Raw genomic sequence first — 20,796 nt, forward strand, 5'->3', positions numbered from 1 at the left:
TTTTCTCTTTCTTCTGTTCTGCTGACATAAGCATTTGAGTGTCTTTTGTGGAACGAGCTGTAGTTCTGAATGACTCGATTCACTTTACCGTACAATGTATTGGTGAAATAAAATAAATCAAAGTGCATCAAGACTGAAATTTTTTTTTTATTTCCGATTCGGCTTTTTTGTTTTCACAACGTCCATTGTTCGATTAAAAAAAAAAAATGTCCAGGCATGCTTTTTCAGATCAGTGCAATAATACAGCTATATTTAACTTGTATAGTTTTTTTTATTTATTTCAAATGGTTAAAAAAAACAAAAAACATTGCAAAAATAAATATGGTTTGTGGTGTAATTTTCTGACACACAGCTACTTTTTTCATAGATGATGCTGCATTAGAGCTTCTTTTCTGCTTGCTTAGCTGTAGCTCTAATTTGCACCATTTCTGAGATATATACAATGTTTTGATTGCTTTTTGTAACAATTTATATTTTTTTAGAGAGGTTTGCTGGCAAAAAAAAAGCCAAATATGGTGTTTTATTTTTTTTTTCTCTTTATGGCTTGCGCCACACAGGGTAAATCATTATATATTGTAATAGAGTGAACTTTCGCTGCAATATAATACGTGTTATTTTTTTAATTTCTTTACTTTTAAATGGATACAGGTGCGACTTAAACTTTTATAATATTTTTATATTTTAAACACCGTTTTTTAATTTACTTTATTTATTAGTCCACTCATTGGACTTGAACCAGTGATAGTTTGAGCACTTCTCCTATATACTGCACTACTGGTGTATTGTAGATTATAGAGAAAATTATAATCTCGTAGGGGTACCCAGATGGCATACATGGGGGCATTTAGCAGGCCTCTATGACAACCCATCGGCACCAGTGATGGCATCGCAGGGAGGCCGATGGGAGCTGGTGCACGTGTCCCAACAATCAGTCCATTTAAATGTTGCTGTCAGAGTTTGACAACAGCATTTAAATGATTAAACAGCAGTGATCAGAGCAAACTGTGTGTGTGTAGGGAGACCTTTACGTCTTCAGTGGGCTTTTGAAAGCATGTTTCCTCTGAAACGCGGCAGTGTTAGCGTAAAACATAGATGGCTGCAATAACGCAGCCTGTGCCTGCCGCATGCTGCCCAGTATTCAGGCAGAATGGATCTGCATTCAGGTTCACTTTAAGGATTTTTTTAATGAAAATATATCAATTCATATACACTTGTCAGTAATTAAAGGGGGTAAGGAAATGGAAATGTAAGACTGGGTTCTTTCACATTCAAGAAATGTCAAACCGCTTTTTTTTTGTATATGACCCAAATAAAAGTCAAAATTGCCTTGTGAAAGAGTTCTTTAACACCACAAAAAAATCATTGCGCAATGTTGCATGGAATAAATAAAAATACCAAACACAAACCTATTGATACTATGAAAAACGTAAAGGCTCCCCCATACGCATTAGACTAATGTTGGATGAACCCAATGAACCCGTCGATATCGACAGGTACGCCTGACGGTCTAATGTGTGTGGGGGCAGCAGCAGACTGATGGTTGGGGGAGATGTCGACTGCGCATATCCTATTTCGGACTACCAATCGCATTGTTCTCCCTGAGATGAGCTGTTGGCCGACGTGTCAGCCGGCGGCTTTCTCAGAGAGCACAGGAGCACCCGGCTGAGCGAGCACTCCTGTGTATGGGACACCCATCCAAAGTTTATGGCCGGCTTCAAGCTTTCTAGATCTCAAAGCATCTCTTTAACATGAATATCCAATCTAAAGGGGGCATCACTTTAGCAGATGATATGTTCTCTTCATTGTTTTCCTTGGCACATCACAGTACATATGACTTGTAGACATGCGCTAGGCTCACTATAGTGAGCTACATTTCCACCCAACTATATTTACGGCAGTTTGCCTACATAAACAATAAAGAAAATATTCCTGGCTGAAACACTGTGGCCCCTTTATTCAAATGATTGGGGGGAAAAGCAGGTGTCATATCACAACCAGGTATTGATTGATCTCAAGGCCGGCTTCACAAGTCTGACATTCACGGTCCGAGTATGGGCTGTTGAGTTTGAGTCAGAAGACCCACAGTCCGTCAGACGGTGTATACAATTCTGATAAGGCCTGGCAATAATAGTTCCACGTAAAACCATTTGATTGTGTTGTTGGAATAAGAGAAACAATAAAAAGAATCATGTAGTAGTAATTATTGTGATTATAAGGCTGTGTGCCCACGTAGCAGATTTGATGCAGAGCGTTTTTGCCTCTCTCTGGCAGAAAAAAATACATGCAGATTTACATGCGTTTTTTCTGCCAGAGAGAAGCGTTTCTTCAGCGTTTTTACATGCGTTTTCGCATGCGTTTTTTTCAAGCACTTTTCCAAGTGATTTTGAGCATCACTTGGAAAAGTGCTTGACAAGTTGGTCACACAATATAAATCCATGCAACTCGCATGGATTTATATTGTGTGACCAACTTAGATCCTTTAAATGCTGCATCTATAGTATAAAAAAAAAACAAAAAAAAAACTGTATATTCACCTCTCCGGCGGCACCCGGCGGTGTCCTCTCTCTTCGGCGTCCCGCGGTGTAATGCCAGGACCTGCAGTGACGTCATTTAGTCAGCTGATGGTCACGCGGCCATCACCTGACCGCTGACGTCAGTGGTCACGTGTCAGCAGCTGACTAAATGACGTCACCGCAGGTCCTGCAAGTACACCACGGGACGCCAAGGAGAGAGGACGCCGCCGGGAGCAGACTGGGGGCCGCCGTAGAGGTGAATATACAGGTTTTTTTTTATTTCTTTTTTTTTCACCGCGTGGTAGCCGGGATGAAGAGGAGTTGTAGTCTCCTCTTCATCCCGGGTACCACACGCACCGCGATTACGCTGCAAATTCGCGGTCATTGAATTTAATTGAAACGCAGCAAATCCACATATACTTACGGGTTTGCTGCGTTTCAATGTTCCTCAATGGTCGCGAATTTGCAGTGTAATCGCGGTAGAAATGGTCATGCTGCGTTTTGCAATGCAATGCGAATTCAGCGCACTAATTTGGGCATCATGTGCACAGCACATCCGAATTCACATTGCTTTGCATGGCAGATGCGCAAAAACGCTACAAAAACGCTACGTGGGCACATGGCCTTAGGCTACAACTTTTAAAGAGAAGGCAAGTAACCTAAAAGTAAGCACAAAGCAAACTAAAAAGATCCTTCTCACCGAGTTTCAGAAAATAGTGATGTTAACAATCAAGCGGATTTTCCAATGTATGGCACTATATAAGCACGGGTTATTATATTAAGCAGGAATTGTACTTTCAACAAACTTTGCATAAATCAATAGTGCAGGCGACTAGAAGAACCTTTGTAATATATCTTATCAGATATATTTACTTCTTTCTCCACTAATCAGCCAAATCTCTTGCATCCTGAACTCATCAACCATTCCTTCTGAAAAAAAAAAAAATCAGCTCAAATTCACCTTGCTAAAGACAAGACTGTCCTGCCATCACATTGAGGTGTCAATTTACAGCTTCTATTATTCTCTATTAAGACGAGGAGGGGGGAGGAAGAGGATGAGAGTGAGTAAAAAAGCAGAGGGACACAGAAAAATCATGCTGAGCTTTCTAACAAGTGTTTTACTTAACCCCAGAGCTGGATTCACATCTACTCTGATCAGTACTGCTGTATCAAGTCCTCCACGCTGCTGCTGGTCTCTAAGTGATAAGGAATGAAGGGAAGGAATCCCTCTCTGTGTGCTGTGTATAAAGACATCACAGCAGCTATTCTCCACCCACCAGCACAGAGTCGATTGCAAATAACAAATAAAGCCTGCAGAGGGAAAAACTGGGGGGAAAAGCATGATGCAAGCCATATAATGGCTATCACTAGTGTTATTCCTCATGCACATACAGGTTAGCTTATTTCAAAAAGTTACTTGAAAGCACAATTACCCTTTAAACTATTCTGTATATTTTACTGAATTTCATTGTAGAATACCATAGCCAATAAGGAAAAGTGGTCAAGGGAAAAATAAAATACCCTTTACAAATAAATTATTTAATCTCTAAGCAACAGATGATGCAGAAGTACCTTTTCCTTGCTTTTCTCAATGACTGTGGACACCGGAGGCTTGAAGCCTTGAGCTATCACATTCTGCACGGGATCGGCCTCCAATACTGAGCTCATGAATTCCTCCGTCTTCTCTAAAGAATAACTGTGGACCAAAGAAAAACATAACTAAATACACCAAGTGTATTAAACATATGTCAGTAGGTAAGCTTCTACACAAAACATGACATATAGAAGTTTGCACCAAAGGGCTCAAGGAGTAACTTTTTTTTATTATTTACCCTCGACTGGTGAAGTGGGGTTTTTGTCACGCAACTGGTGATGTGGGGTTTCCTATACCCCGGTGTTTAGAAATCTCTTATTTTTACAGAAAATGCAAAGATCACGTTTGTTTTAATCATTTCCTTATTGGCGATTGATTACACATGAGTATAACAAATTTTTGACACCCACAAATGGATGGAAGCTAGTGAGACACGTATCCTCATACCAGCATTTTTCAATGAATGGCAGCCGAACAAAAGTTCCCTGGGGTGTGGCAAACCCCACCTCACCAGTTGAGGGTTAATCATTGATCAGACTTTGAAAAGTTATGAAGCTTTATCCATTACCTTATTTTGCTTCCTTATCTCGCAAAATCCATGCTAAAAGTGCAGCTTCCACTGCGATGTCCATGCAGTTGAAGTAGCAGAGCTGAATCCGCTGCTGTTCAAAAACATCCACGCGACAGCGTGCGCACCTCTGCTCCATCCCCACCGTTCACAAGCTCTCTCGTAGTCAGAGCATGGGGGGAGGGAGCAGATAAGCGCACACTGGAGTGCGGATTTTTGGTACAGCTGCAGCTCAAATCACCTATTCTAAGACTGGCTTCAAGCTTTTCGGCTGTTATGCTTTTTTTTTGCGCAACTACTGTAAAAACATCCCTTTTGGTCGCAATTTTCCAAAATGACGGCAAAAAAACTTTACAGTTCTCTCTTAACTAGGGCAACTAATGTAACGCAGCTGCAACGTGTGAACAAGGATTAAGAGCGGGAGCAAGGCAGTTAAAACACTTACAGCATGGAGTTTGGGAGAAAAGGAATCAAATTAAGGTAATAGAGATCAGAAAGATTCATAACTTTGCAAGTTGTATTTTCTATATTTATCATTTTGAGGTATGTATACTTTATTGCTTGCGGCTCACTAGCAACCGGTCACTGTGTGCATTATTTTAAGTAAATCACTAATATGCAGTTACATCAGAAAGGCCACTTGTACATTGCAAAAAGGTTTAACTACTAGACTATGTACAGTGTCAGTCCCATGAAATCATCAATGGATATATCACAATATGGGACATAACTTTGATGTTTGATGTATCAATCATAGATTAAAGGGGCTATTTCCAGGCGCTCATCTCTGTACTGGGACATGGAAAGCGGAGGTTGAGCAAATGGCCTTATCAGGTGTTGGCAGGTTTTCGCATAACCAGCAGGTATCATGCAGCCATCCTAATAAGTGTGGTATACCAGACAACCATGAACAAAACCTGTCAAATGTACCATCAATGCAAACACTATGGCCCCCATTCATCACGACCAGCGATGTTCACGCTGTTCTTGATGAGGGGGCGAGGTAGAGTCAGACACTCCTGATTCATAAAGAGGTGCATGCCTCATAAAGAAATCAGAAGCGTCTGAAAAGTGGAATGCACCTCTGTGTACCTGGCCACAAATCTTACTCCAGTCCAGGACTGGAGTAAAATATTTGGAGTAAGGAACGACACAGTTCATCATGAATTAGACAAGCTTTGGTGTCATGCCTCTGCCCATTTTGGCGAGAGATGGGTAAAACGGTCATGAAAAGGCCAAAAAAAAAAAAATTGCAATAGTATTTTAAAGTTCATGTGTTGTTTTAGACAACTCCTTCTTACGTCTTATTAATACGTGTGTAAGAGAGGACCCGGAGTAGAGAGCCACTGCAAAGATCAAGGAGGATATGCAAACATATGTTGGTCTAAAATTTCATTTCTTCCTTACTTGTTTTCCTCAAAGATATCCAATAGTAGTTGTGGCTCAATGTTAGGGAACAATTCCAGGATTTGCTTCTCCTTCATTTTCACAGCACAGTTTTTGCTTGATGAAGACTTCTTCTACAAAAAAAGAAGCACATTTTTGAAAATATTAGTTTTTTCATGCAAATCATTTTTGGTTTCAATAAAACTGTAATGCAGTCATATGTTTAATAGACATTTAGACACCATATAGCCGTACCGAGTCTTCATGGGCCTGCAGTGCCATTTCCTCTGCAATTATCTGACGTAATGACACCTTCTTTACTCTTGTGTTCCACTGATCCATGAACGGTAACAGGTCAGCGCCTCCCTGTGACACAACTGACTCGGATGTTTCCAAAACATTTTCCAGGTCGGCCGAGTCATCAGGTAAGCTGTCTACAGAAAAAAATAAAGTAGTGTGCTTAAAATGGATTGCATCAATTAAAAAAATACTTTGCCATGACAGCAACTAAATTATACAATAAATGCAATTTAAAGATAGATTGACAATTCTGCATTATGTTGTACTTTTCTGCTCATTCATTCAAACATTTCGAAGAGAAATAACAGAGGAACGACACAACACAGATAGTTAAAAATGGTTCTCTAAAATTGATATTTACAAGTATTTGGTTTCAGAAATATGGGACATTTATTTTGTGCAAGTTTTTATGGTGTTTACCAAGGAGTGGCTGACAGGATTACTTGGTTAAGAGCATAGAAAATAGAACTAAATAGAATGACCTGTATCTCACAAACCATATAGGGGATTTTAAAAACACTAAGGGGAACAGCAGGAATAAAACGAGAGAACTCTCTCCACTTTTGACCAGGTGATGGGTTCTCTTAAAGATGCATTCTTTCTTTGAAGTAAAATATTGTTTAAAAGAAGGCAGTAAAATGTTTTACCGCACAGAAAGAATCAGCTGTGATCCTGTGCTGTGCTATCTGTATACTCCCCTACCCAGGAGCTGTGGTATGATCAGACCATGTTCCATGTTTCTGTATTAAGTCTATTATGTTTGGGTGGTTGTCCAAGTGAAAGCCCCTGCACTTTTTAGATTTTCTAATTTTAATCTAATAAAATTATGTATTTTTAATAAGAAAAAATATTTTTGTATGCCTTCCTTATAAAAACTGGGACAACTGTCTCCGTTTGATATATTGTCTTGGAAGTGGCAAGATTTGTATTTTGACATTTGCGTAAATTATATTTTCACTGCGGCATATAATAAACCATTAAGGTAGTAAGCCATAAGATCTCATGCAGATGAACACATCACTTCCGTTAGGATGATCCTCCATTCTTCATGTCACAGGACCCTACAGCTAATCCGTGGCCTCAGCCGCCAGGCATCTGACGGACAGCGTCATCCCTTCCATTTGTGAGGGAACCATTGGAGCAATGGCGCCGGATTGGTGAGAGATTCAAGTCTTATGTAACCAATATCTCTATTCTAGAAAGGTTCTTATGCACTGCCAAATTTGAAAAATGCCTGGAACACCTCTAAGACACTGTTGAATGTTAGAAGGCTACAGTAATTCAATAAAATATACTTACATTCAATAAGCTGATAAGATAACGCTTCTTGATGGTGTCTTTCCTGAGGGAGAAAAAAAAAGGTACAATACGATTAAAAATATAACTGCAAATTGGAGTCCTTTAGAAAAAAAAAAGTGTCCTGTGTCAAATTCAGGGAGGACCAAAAAGCTAAAAGGAAACTGCTAACAAGTTTTGTAGCTTAACCCCTTCACGCTATGGCCATTTTCTGTTTTTTGCTCCCCTTCTCCAAGAGTCATAACTTTTTTATTTTTCCGTCAATATAGAAGTATGAGGGCTTGTGTTTTGCAGGACAAGTTGCATTTTTGAATGACACCATTGATTTTACCATATAGCGTACTGGAAAACGGGAAAAAATTCCAAGTGCTGTAAAATTGCAAAAAAAAAAAGTGCAGTTTCTCTATTTCCTCAAGATGGCTGGACCATCATTGTAAAGAAGCCCCTGTACTTTGTGTCACCCCCACCTCATTGTAGATTGTAAGCTCTTACGAGCAGGGTCATTATTTTTGCTTTAATTATTGTATTATCTTTAACCGTTACTTATGACTGTTGTATATGAACCTCTGAATTATAAAGCGCTGCGGAATACGTTGGCGCTATATAAAGATTATAATAATTGTTTTTTTGGGGTAATTTATCATGTTCACTATATGGTAAAATTGACCTGATAATATGATTCTCCAGGTCAGTACGAGTACACAGATACCAAACATGTATAGCTTATTTTTTATTTAAGCGGTGAAAAAAAAATTTCAGAAATTTTTTTTTTATATATACAAATACAAAAGTTTTCGCATTTGTTGCCATTTTCCGAGACCCATCACAGTTTCATTTTTCAGGATCTGGTAGATACGATGTTTTGATCACCTCTTATTGAATTTTATTCCAATGTTGCGGCAGCCAAAAAAAAAAGGTAATGCTGGTGTTTTGACTTTTTTTTCTCGTTAAGCCGTTTACCGATCTCATTAATTTACTTTATATTTTAATAGATCGGACATTTCTGAATACAGCAATACCAAACAGGTGTATTTTTTTTTTTTAACGGTTCTATTTTCAATGGGGCAAAAAGGGGGGTGATTTGAACTTGTGGATTTATTTTTACAAAAAACTTTTTTTAAACTTTATTCAATAGTCCCCTTAGGAGACCTGAAGCTGTGATCGTCCGTGCTATACATAGCAGGGCTTCAGCACTGCTATGTATAGCAGAAATGACGATCTCCTATGAATGCCTGCCACAAGTCAGCATTCATAGAGTATCATAATGACAGGCACGGGGGTCTTCTGCAGACCCCCACTTGTCATGACAACCCATCGGAGCCCCGCCAATCATGGGACAAGGGAGCCGATGGGCGGGATTTGTGACATGCTTCGGCTGGCGCATGTTAATTACGAGTCATTCCATGTCAAGTGGACCAGTGGTCCCCACTCGACCTGCTCCGATTTTGCTGAAAATTTATAAGGATGTACATGTATGTTCGAAAAGAGGTTCTGTAAATTTTTAGGGCCAGATCTCAAATACATTGGGCACTGTTGACCTTTCACTGGAGGTTCCACCAAGCCTGCGGCTTCAGCTAAGAGGATTTTGTAAACTTTGGCACATAGCCATTAGAGTTCTATACTGGCTATAATGCTGAAATTTGGCATACTAGCTCAACTTTTGCTGCTAAACACGATAAAATTATTACCGGCTATGACAAAACAATATTTCGGCCGCAATTTTGTGTCAAAGTAGCTTGTAAAACGCGTCGCATAAAATTTATGCCAAACTTTGCCCATATATAACTGAAGACCAAAAACCAATAGTAACTGGTGCTTTGCCCTGTACACCAAACATCTACATGACTTTGCATTGCTGCAATATCACGGTCAAACCATATGTATTTGTGGAAATATTCACACCCACATATGATGAAAAACTTAAAAAAAACAAATTTTACCTATTTTTAGGTCAAATTTCTCAAAAAGGGTACCCCTAAAATATATTAATTCTGATATCATTAGAAAGAGCACATTTTTCTCTACACGGATCATTGTTTTTTTTTTTGGAGTCTCTCAGTTTAAGAAAAGAAAAATGCCACTGAACATGGTGTTATTTATTAATAAGCAATGAATGGTAACTGCACTATTCAAACCCTTGCGTTGGTCCATGGTGGTTATACCACAACCAATTCCCTAAGAATTGGTATTATAATCCTAATAAGAATTGTAATAATGCTGTCTTTCGAGAATTGGCAGCCCCATCGCCTAGGAGCCATGGCCGATAGGCGTGCAAGGCCAGCCGCGGGCGGTCTCTTTATCGCAGGTTCGAAGCCTGAGGGTGGGTGTCTTTGCCTAGGATCCCAAGCCTAATATTGTGTATCTTTTGTTTGTTCCCAAGCCATAATGTTCAGTCTAAGTGGTCTGGAATTATTGCTGAATTTGCAACATAATCGGTTCAGAGAAGCTGTATTGTCGGCCCATTGCTGTTGCAGCTGGTGCTGGAATTATTGCAATGATTGACTGCTCGGGAATCCAGCATGTATCATTTCTCACAGGCCAGTGAAAGAAGCTAGCTGGTCCATGAGGATGCATAAAATTTATTAATGCATCATGGTAGTCGACTGAAATTTCAGAAATATTTCCAATCCACCAGTTCCTATCGTAAATGCAGGCAATGTATTGCCCTGGCTGGAGGTTTGCAATTGGCACAAAAGGCATTTCTGATCTGACAGATCTATCTATATGGGCAATGAAAGATGATGGGTCATTTGACACCCTTGAAATGCGAATCTTTTTGTCATCAATTGGCACAAACTGGTGATTTTCTCTTGTTCCAGCAATTGTATGTCCATCTTTGAACCTTTCCTCTTGAACTACCCGTATTTCGTCAATTTTTTCTTTTGGAACAAAAAATGTGATTCCATGCAGTTGCTCGTTGCAAAAGTTGAATAAATCCACCGGGGTCAGTATTTGGTTTTCAGCTGGGCGTTGAAGACTGGCACGAGCTGCCAACCTCTTTGCTGTCCCTCCAATCCCATCACAGGGCGACTTTCCATGACTGATGCCAAAAAAATTCCATTCAGCGCTGATATTGAAATCAGCATTGTGGTGGCACAAGTTGAGAAAATGTTTGAAATTTTTGTACTGGGCTGCAGATCCATCGCTGAAGTAGTGGATATGACTAATCCCATAGATGAGAGTCTTGAGATACTCCACAATTACTGTTAAGAAAGTGTGGACTGCAACGGTGTCATGTCGTGAGCAATCACTGATTATGCACAAGCTGATGTTCTGCGCAGCTTCACCATTTAACTCCTTGAAGTAAATTACAAATGGGTGTACTGTAGGCTTGACTATTTTCCCAGTGGAAACCTTGAATGGCATCTTGAACAATAAATGAGTAATTTTCAGCAAAGTCCATAAGGATCACAAGCTCTCCAGGTCTCAGATTTTCCTTCAACGATTTCAAATAGCTACTTTGCTGCTTGGCGATGTAGTGATGGCTACAAAGTTTAGAAATTTTCAAAACCAATTCTTCAATGAAATCTTCTATAGTCAGTTGTTTGGTATCAAGCGTGTCTCGATCAGTGTGAATCCATTGTTTGAACTCAATAATATCTTCAGGGTCACTGTTGACAAACACATTGACTAGAAATTCTTATAAAACTTCAGGACCCGGGCATTTATCACAACGGCCAAGCATACAGTCCTTGGATTCAATTCCACAGACCATTTTGCATATGAGCTCTTTGTAGTCCTCATTGATTGGGCATGCTGCAAGCATTAGTTTGACATTTTGGTGAATGGTACACACACAAACGGAATGTGTCCAGCAGATCCAACGGTTACGCACCACTTTGGCCAAAGCTCACAAAACTTGGAAAATCCAATTTCAGGGTCATTCCGATCCCGATAGGCAACAAACATTTCCCTCATATTGCTCAGTAATAGTCGCTTTTGCATCTGCTTTTTTTCTCCTGCTATTCGCACTGATACATAGTCTTTTTTACCAGGGCACATTCGACTGAATTCATCATCCTCAAAAAATGCCTGCACCTTTTTCTTCACTTCCTCAGAAACTTTCTTGCCACACTTGATTCTAGGTAAGGCTAAGATCCCATGTTCACATTTAAGCTTTCGAGCTTGTTTGACCATTCGTTCAGAGACACCGAATTCGTCTGATATAGCCTTAATGGACCAACTTTTAGGTGCCAATGTCAAGATTTGGACCTTTTCTGCCAGACTGGACACCTGCAGCTTTTGCTTCAAATCTGCCAAAAGGTGATTGTAATCAAGACACATTTTGCACTGTGCTGTTTTTGTTTGCTCAATGTCTTTCGGCTCAAGCCCTCCAATTGAAGCAATCTTGCTAGAAAATGCATTTTGTACCTGGCTTATCTTTTCTCCTTGCATATCCAAGTTAATCCCGCTGGCTTACCCGTGGATATTTCAGAGGAGAGATGCCAATGGATGTTAAGCTTGAATTTAGACTTTCAGGAGAACATTCCATTCCATCTGGATCTGATTCAGAGGAAACTGGATTAGCTGATTTTTTCCTGTTCGCAAATTCTTTTCGACATGATGCACACATCTTCTGGCCAGGCTTCACATCATTCTTTGTAAATTCGTTCAACTGGTCAGCTGCTAACAAATTGATAGCTCGCAAATTCTTTTTGGTGTTATGACCTTTCTTCCCAAAAGGATTGCAACACGATTTTTGCAAATGCTCATATTTGGTCAAGAATGAAACTTCATGGTGTAAACAGATTTGTGAATGTTCGTCAAAATTTAGTCCCACTCGTCGACGCAGCAATTTCTGTTCATCCAATCCAAAGCTTGTAAACAATTTCAACTCATCCTTGCTATGGGTCAATGTCTTAAGGTGGCACTTCGAATTGTTCGCAAGGCCGATAGAGCACTGGGCCGATTCTTCATCAATTTCATTCTCCATCGCTAAAAAATAAATATATGCATTAAAATGTAACAATAGTCAATAACTTTTCATAAATAAAAAGGTTTATAGGTTTTTGATTATAATAGACATTGCTAGCAACAATACAACTCTGTAACGTGATAAGAATCTGAAAATCAAACAAAATCAATGCATTACGTGCATAAATAACACCATGTTCAGTGGCATTTTTCTTTTCTTAAACTGAGAGACTCCAAAAAAAACAAAACAATGATCCTTGTAGAGAAAAATGTGCTCTTTCTAATGATATCAGAATTAATATATTTTAGGGGTACCCTTTTTGAGAAATTTGACCTAAAAATAGGTAAAATTTGTTTTTTTTTTAAGTTAGATGTTTGGTGTACAGGGCAAAGCACCAGTTACTATTGGTTTTTGGTCTTCAGTTATATATCGACAAAGTTTGGCATAAATTTTATGCGACGCGTTTTACAAGCTACTTTGACACAAAACTGCGGCCGAAATATTGTTTTGTCATAGCCGGTAATAATTTTATCGTGTTTAGCAGCAAAAGTTGAGCTAGTATGCCAAATTTCAGCATCATAGCCAGTATAGAACTCTAATGGCTATGTGCCAAAGTTTGCAAAATCCTCTTAGCTGAAGCCGCAGGCTTGGTGGAACCTCCAGTGAAAGGTCAACAGTGCCCAATGTATTTGAGATCTGGCCCTAAAAATTTACAGAACCTCTTTTCAAACATACATGTACATCCTTATAAATTTTCAACAAAATCGGAGAAGGTTGAGTGGGGACGATTTTTAAAACTGGTCCACTTGATGTGGAATGACCCTTACCACTGTCAGATTTAACTGGTTAATGCCGCGGGTAGAGCTCCGATCCACCAGCAAGTGTTAAAGGCACATGGCAGCTGATTAAATTAGTCGTGTGGGGAAGGATACGGTCTCAACATCGGAGTCGGCATCAAAGTCAGAGAGATGACATATGACATAAATATACGTCACATATAGTGAATGGTTTAAAGGCGCAATACAATCTTTGTGTGGATTACATTCTAGAAGGGATTTTGCTCCTTGTGGATGATTTATCTGCTTCTTTTTACATGGTGATGACTAATGTCCCCTTCCCTGCCCAATAACCTGAATCATACTCTACAACTTGAAATCCCTCAACAGTATACAACAATTAATTCATAGACGTGCAGAAGAGATGCTAAACTGGCTTGATTTTTTTATTTGACTGGGCAGACAATTGCACTCTAAGCAGTGGGAGTCCAAATCCACCGATCAGCTGTTTGCAGCTTTTTTGTTAATGCATTGCTGCCGGATCGGTTCTGCCTGATGATTACTGGACAAGTAAACACAGCCTAAGAGTGCATGGAGCTGGCATACGGCACCTGTAGTACACGAGAACAGCCACTCCAGAGTGTGTGGAGCTGTGGAGTCCCGACTCCATAAACAGTTTAGTTCCCTCCGCAGCGAGATCTAAATAACAGCTGGGTGTCAGGCTCTCACCGATCCGATATTGATGCCTTTTCAATAGGATAGGTCATCAATATCCAAGTCCTGGACAAGCGCTTGAATGTACGGATTGATTTAATTTACTGAATATATTAACTAACCAATATTGATTCTTTCCACTTCTTATGGATGGATTCGGCCAATTTCAGGCCAATTGGTACTACACAATCTTGAATAGTTAATGATCCTGGCCAAAAAAAAAATAATTGATTAAATACATTGAATCTGCCAAAGAGAACTTGTCTGTCTCCAAGAAAATGTGTGAGAGCAGATTTAGGAAAATCTGCTCTTTCTGGGGTTTTCAGTCTAGTGGGCCGTCCTATCAGTGACTGACAGCTTCCTTTGTATAAGTGTGCACACAGAGATGGCTGTCAGTCACTGATAAGACCGCCAACTGGACTCAAAACCGCAGAAAGAACAGAGGTGTAAATGGTGAAAACACAGATTATACTGAAGCTATTCTCACACAACTATATGTCAATCTGCTCTATAACATGATTGCTACACATTGGGCTGCATTTTCATGGTGAAAGGTTCCCTTTTAAAAGAGTAAAAATTGTTTTAATTATTTTTTTTATTTCATATATCAATAGTACACATGAAAGTAAAAAAAAAACATAAAAACGCAAAGAAATCCGCTTCTTTCTCCTCTGGGGTGTTCATTCATTCTCAAAATTCTCAACTCTGGACAAATCTGTCTTCAGTGAACTCAAATTTTCCAATTAGATGACAGTTGGTGCTCATGAAGTTCTATGGAGAATTGCAAAGGTTGTTTCAGGAGAACTTGCAGCAGAAGGTCTCCCCTCTCCATAGAATTTTAAAAGCACCAACTGTCATCTCTTATCTCAGTAATGGAAGAGTCTGTCTTCACTGAATACCAATTTTCCCTCTGAATTGAGAGTAAGAGATCAGTCTGGGAAGCAAATTTCTCTGAAAATATATATTACAAAGTTGCTTATTTTCATGTGTACCACTGATTTATTAAATAAAACTTAAGACGGTTACTCTTTAATATCCATGTTAAACAAATATCAAGTTTACATTAGTTTTATCTTACATCATAAAGTTAGCACTAAACTCACTCAACATCTTTCATTTACAATACAATAATCTTCAAAAGTTTTCTAAGAAATTATCCAATGGCATTAATCAGTATGAGCATGAGGGAGCATTGGTTCAGCAGTGTAAGGTCCACTTAAAGCAAACCTGTCACTAACATTTTACTAATCAAAACTATGGCTGTATAGGTTGTAAAGCAACAATGAAAGGGACACCTATTTTAAGGTAATCCAACGTGCCAGCACTAGAAAATCGAGCATTAAAGCCACATTCAATTTAGCTTGGAAGTGCATGTCCTCCATACCTCCACTTACATTTTAGGCTAATTTGCATGTGGACTCAAAGCTCGATTTCTCAGCAACTGCACATCGGATGCTACAAGATAGGTATTTATTTTATTGATCAATAATGAATGGTGGACTTCAAAAAATGTATCCAAAAAAACGTTAGTCTATTCAATATACTATCTATAATGCTTTTTTTTTCTTAATATATTTCATTGATTGGAATCAGATTTTGCTACTGAAATATTTCAGGAAAAAAATAAATTTTGCAATGCCATCTGTTTTGCTTATGTGCCCAGCAGCACATTATGTAATCTGAGAGCAGCCTGATATAGGGGCTGAAACCCTGATTCCAGCAATATGTCACTTACTGGGCAGCATGCTGTCATTTTAATACAAACACTGTTTTCACTGCTGCAGATATAGCAGTGCCAAGAATGATGAGCTCTGTATAATCCCACGCACACCACCAATTGGCAGCTTTCTGTGTACACTGTGCATAGGCAGAAAGCTGTAAATCAGTCATCGGGGCGGGAATACAAAGAGCAGTTGACCAATATGCATGAGGCACCTAGTCCTGTAGTGATAATCTCCTGCTGCTAAAACACAGATTTTATTGAAACAGCAAAACTCAGCCTAGTAAATGACACATTGCTGGAATCAGGGTCTCTGCTCCTATCGTCACGCTGCTCTCAGATTACATAACAAAAACCTGCTGACATATTCCCTTTAAGATGCTGTCATACATAATTAGGCTATGTGCCCACGATGCAGAAATGAAGCGGAAAATTTCCGCTTCATTTCTGCATGTCCTTGCCAGTAAAAACGCGTGCGGAATTTAACACGCACTTTTGAAGCGTTTTTGACATGCGGATTTGCCATGCGTTTTTCTAATGCATTGTAGATGGCAATTCCGCATGTGTAAACGCACAAATAATGGACATGCTGCGGATTTTTCCGCACAAAATCCGCTGCGGAAAATTGCGCAGCATGGGCACAGAACATGCGGATTGTCATTGGGGGCCATGGAGCACGTATTACCAAGCGCTTTTCAAGCGCTTCCGCAGAAGAAATTCCGCAGCAAAAACGCATCGTGGGCACGCAGCCTTAGCACATGCCCTGGATGTGGCATTCCAAAATGTGATTACGTCAAACACCAGTGTAGGCAGTTCGCCTATACCAGTGATCCTGGAAGGGTGGGCTGTGGAGGGTACTGCATAGGTGGTAATGCTAAGGAGCCCATAAATCCTAGATAGCTGTCGGGCAAACAAGCTATTCCTCCCGACCTCCCTCAAATGCATGAATGCTTGGCTCTGCTGAGAGACAAGAAGAAGAAAACACACCACTGGTAGGTAAGTAGTGCAGAGGTCTTTAACCTGGGAAGCAAGAGAGTTGGTCCTTATAATGAATTCATCATGCTTTAGGCTAAGTCAGGGGACCCCCCATACAGACAAGATAATCACCTGCTCAAATAGAAATCGGTGGCTTAGGTCAACTTTTCCAATGCATTAATTTGTTTGTTGGCCTTTAGATTGGAGGTAGTCCAAACATGCCCCCTTCCTCGTTAATTTTTTTTGTATTAGCATAGCACGGTATGTAGTATGTTAGTATGAATGTGTTTTCACTGCTCCGCAATAATTACCTGGATCAATTCCAACTGGGCCAAATAACTCAGTGAGCTGAAATGCAAATTCTGGAGGCAAAGCCAACTCCAAATAGTCAAATTGTAAGGATTCCTTAGATTGTGAGCCAGAGTTGCTGTTATTTTTTATTTTCGGCTCCTCTTCGGCAGGTGCTGTGACTTCTATAAACTCTTGCTCTCCATTATTCTCATCTGCTAATATTTCAGAATGATGAAGATTAGAATTTTTGGACAAATTTGCATGATCTAAATGAATTTCCTCCATGTTGCCTTTTTTTATAGGTTTCGCTTTGCCACCGCTTTGTAATATATTAAGAGATGAATTAAGTATATTAGAATGGTCAGCCTCTAAATCTGAAGGCCACATTAGGTCTGAGGAGATGGTATCAGTTATGGTTTCATGGTTCACAAAGACTTCTTGAAGTTCTGCAGAAATCCTACACTGTTGGCCGAAATTAATTTCATTAGAAGATAAAACATTGCCATTTTTCATTTCTTCTGCGACGACAAGGGGCAACGCATTTACGAAAAGAGAATATTCTTTTAAACTGCGATTAGTAAAATCAGTTTCCGCATTTTCAGAATCCTCTTCAGAGACGAGAATAGAATTTTCCTCAATTATTACAGAATTATCATCGGATTGCGAACACGACTCTAAGTCGTCACTTTCAGCGGTTTCACATTCCTCATCCTTATAGATTTTCTCTCCAGAATCAAGAAGCAAGTTTGTTGTCCATACTATATCTTTATTGCATCTCTCAAACAAATCTTTCAGTATGTCAAAAGAAAGGGACTGAAAGAGTTTGCAAAGAATATCTAACCTGTCCTGATCTCCTAAACTAATAATATCATCCTCCTCCACAAAGGTACTTTTATGATGTGCCACTCTGTATGGTATATTCTCCTGCGTATCTGAGCTTCCGTCTAATGATTTGGATGTGAACCGACTACTTATTCCTGTTATAACTTTTGCAGAATCTGAAACATCTACATTTCTTCTCTCCAATCTCCATGCTACTGCAAAATCTTGAGGTTCTGTTTGGGTACATTTACATAGGCCAACGTTGGGCTGCTGGAAGCAATCAGACTCCTCATGTTTGGAGGAGATGGCACACTTGTTTGTGAAGCTTAGTGCTAATCTGCAATGCCTAGAATTGTGCCTGGGTTTCTTTATTTTAATATCTTCATTTGTGCTTTGCATATCTTCACCATCAATACGTTCAGCTACTTGCTCTTGATCATCAGTCATCTTGTTACTACACTTGTCCTCAGATTTGCCTGGGAAGCACAAGTCATTTCCCAATCCCAATAGATGTTCTTCATTATAATCTACAGTGGAGGAGTCAATATTAGACTCCATTCTTGAAGCAGCTTCTTTTATCTGGTTTTGTTCACTAGATCTATTATTTATTTGTTCATGTTCAATAACCTTATCTACTTGTTCATGATCAGAATTCGTGGCTTCATCATTTTCTTGCACACAAGGAATATGTTTTTCCGATCTGGCTCTAGGTTTTTTGCTCCGCGGGGTCCTCTGACTCATGGTTTGCTCTACAGGCCAGTCTCCTACAAAGCTGAGCAATTCTGGCCTTTCATCTGTCAGGAAAGACCCACTCTCTATATCTGGGCCCTGATCATCTGTAACTGCCTCTATAGGACAGTCCTCATTACTCTGCACCACACGATCACTATCATTGTGGACAATCTGAATTAAGTCCATACTGTTGTCACTTTCTGCAGCTGTCAGATTTTTTATCTTTGATTCTACAACATCAGGAAGAACTTCTGGGCCGTCTTTAGACACTTCAACGCTCTTCTGCATGGCTTGAGCTACACTATCTATATCTGACGTGTTTCCTGATTCAGTAGATTTAGAAAAAGAAGTCTCTTCTTCATTAAGCGTTTGTTGCAAGACGCTAGGTTCTCTGTAAGTACAACAAGATTATTTTACTTTTCTTACAAGAATAAATGCATAATACACATTAGTACAATACTGTGGTGAAGTAAAACAAAGTAATTCATAAAAGTAAATGAGTGGCTGTGGGATTTAATACAGGGGGGGGTCCCACTATCAAGATAATTATCTATTCTACATGAAAGAAAGCAGCTATGTAGAGTCTCTGTCTCTGTGGAGAACTCTGTATATCTGTGCATAGATTAACTTCTTAAAGGCCAAGACACTTTTGGCTTGAAGAGGGCCGGTCACTTGCTAAAAAAAAAAGTTGAGTTAGAGCTCATTCAGATGTCAGGGATTATTCTCATTCACAACGGTTTGAGTTTTACCAGTGTTTTGATCAGAGTTTGGGCAGAGTGTCAGTTTTTACCACCAGAGTATGGCCAGAGTTTCATCAGTTTTTCTCAGATGTCAGACTGAACTGATGGCGGTTCCTCAGGCTTCTCCTACCAAACAATATATGTAAAATGAACAGCACACATATGGAATCAGAGTGCTGTATGATTTTTATTTTTTTTTTAAGGACCCATTGACCAGTTTGATCCGACAATCGGATCAGTATCGGACAAGTCTTCATGCTTTTGTGTAGTTTACATGGTCTTTCGAGAAAAAATAAATAAATTCGAACATGTGAACGACCCCATAGACACGGATAGCTATCGTACGAGAAAAACAGATGCCCGAATGACCCATGAAATACTATTTAAAAGACCCTGAACTCCCCTGCTTTGCCGCTCTTTTCCATTTTTCACTGCGTCGCTCCACTGCAGGGATATTCACATTTGTTTCTTCTGAAGTGCACTATGTGAAATCTCTGTGTTGCAGTCCAACTGGGCATTTATTCCAGTCTTCTTTGGGGGCGGGCATTCACTCCTCTTTCCCAAATGCTGCCAATCATAGTTCTTGGCAGCTGATCGAGCAGTTTTACACACTACCGAGCTGTGATTGGCAGCCACTTTGAGGGAGTGGGTGAAAGTGCATGCCCAGGAAATGCCCAGCTGGACTGCAAGCAGAGATTTCACATAGTGCGCTCCAAAAGAATCAAAATATTAATATCTCTGCAATGGAGTGATGCAGCACAAAACCGAAAAGAGCAGAGGAATCAGAGGAGCTCACAAATTTTTTTGTGCATTAAAACTCAATTTTTTGGAGCAAGGGAGAGGTCCTTTTTAACGACCAAGCCCATTTCTCAATTCCGACTTGTCAATTTATGTGGTAATAACTGTGGAATGATTCTAAATATCCCACAGATTTTTTTCCGTGACACATTGTACTTCTTATTAGTGGTGAATTTAGGTCAATAACATTTGCATTCATTTATGAAATTTGGTGAATTTGTATGCTCTTACAGCAGAAAATCATATTAAAAAACATATTTAATAAATAATATTTCACATACGTCTACTTTACACCGGCACCATATTTCCAACAAACTTATTTTGTTAAGATGTTAGAAGGGTTAAAAGTTTAGCAGCAAATTTAAATTTTTTGTTTTTTTTACATATAAGATGAGTGGCTACTGGACCTCCCACGCCACTGGCTTGATTTATGATGCCCTCAGAGGGCTGGAGATGCGGTAGTAACACTCACTCCTGTGATAAAACAGGCAGAGAAAAAGGTTACCTCAAAATGCAGCAGGTGTGAACCTCTGCTCAATTATATGTATACTCACTTATCATAAGTGACTTATGCTTCCTCCCCTGGCCAGGAAGACAGAAGCACTCACTGTAATGAGGCAGACTGAGCAACTTTGGACTCTGTCCAGCCTCTGTTC

The 20,796-nt window shown here is 39.5% G+C and overlaps 1 protein-coding gene across 3 annotated transcripts in view; it reads right to left on the reverse strand.

Moving 5' to 3' along the window:
* The window catches only part of N4BP2 (NEDD4 binding protein 2), a 96,928-nt gene that overhangs the window by 12,725 nt on the left and 63,407 nt on the right, over positions 1 to 20,796 (reverse strand). For 2 of the 3 annotated variants that reach the window (XM_073645794.1, XM_073645802.1), the window contains exons 8-13: positions 17,069 to 18,993; positions 14,185 to 14,270; positions 7,661 to 7,703; positions 6,317 to 6,495; positions 6,083 to 6,195; positions 4,086 to 4,209 (exon numbers count right to left, since the gene is read on the reverse strand). In XM_073645794.1, coding sequence (XP_073501895.1) covers positions 4,086 to 4,209; positions 6,083 to 6,195; positions 6,317 to 6,495; positions 7,661 to 7,703; positions 14,185 to 14,270; positions 17,069 to 18,993 — 2,470 coding nt within the window. Of the gene's footprint in view, positions 1 to 4,085; positions 4,210 to 6,082; positions 6,196 to 6,316; positions 6,496 to 7,660; positions 7,704 to 12,372; positions 12,593 to 14,184; positions 14,271 to 17,068; positions 18,994 to 20,796 lie in introns of those variants that run through there. The other variant, XM_073645808.1, reaches the window with a different exon arrangement.

This window comes from Phyllobates terribilis, unplaced genomic scaffold, assembly GCF_046119375.1.
Source record: "Phyllobates terribilis strain yellow unplaced genomic scaffold, ASM4611937v1 Scaffold_1__5_contigs__length_1240528914, whole genome shotgun sequence".
Lineage (NCBI taxonomy): Eukaryota > Metazoa > Chordata > Amphibia > Anura > Dendrobatidae > Phyllobates > Phyllobates terribilis.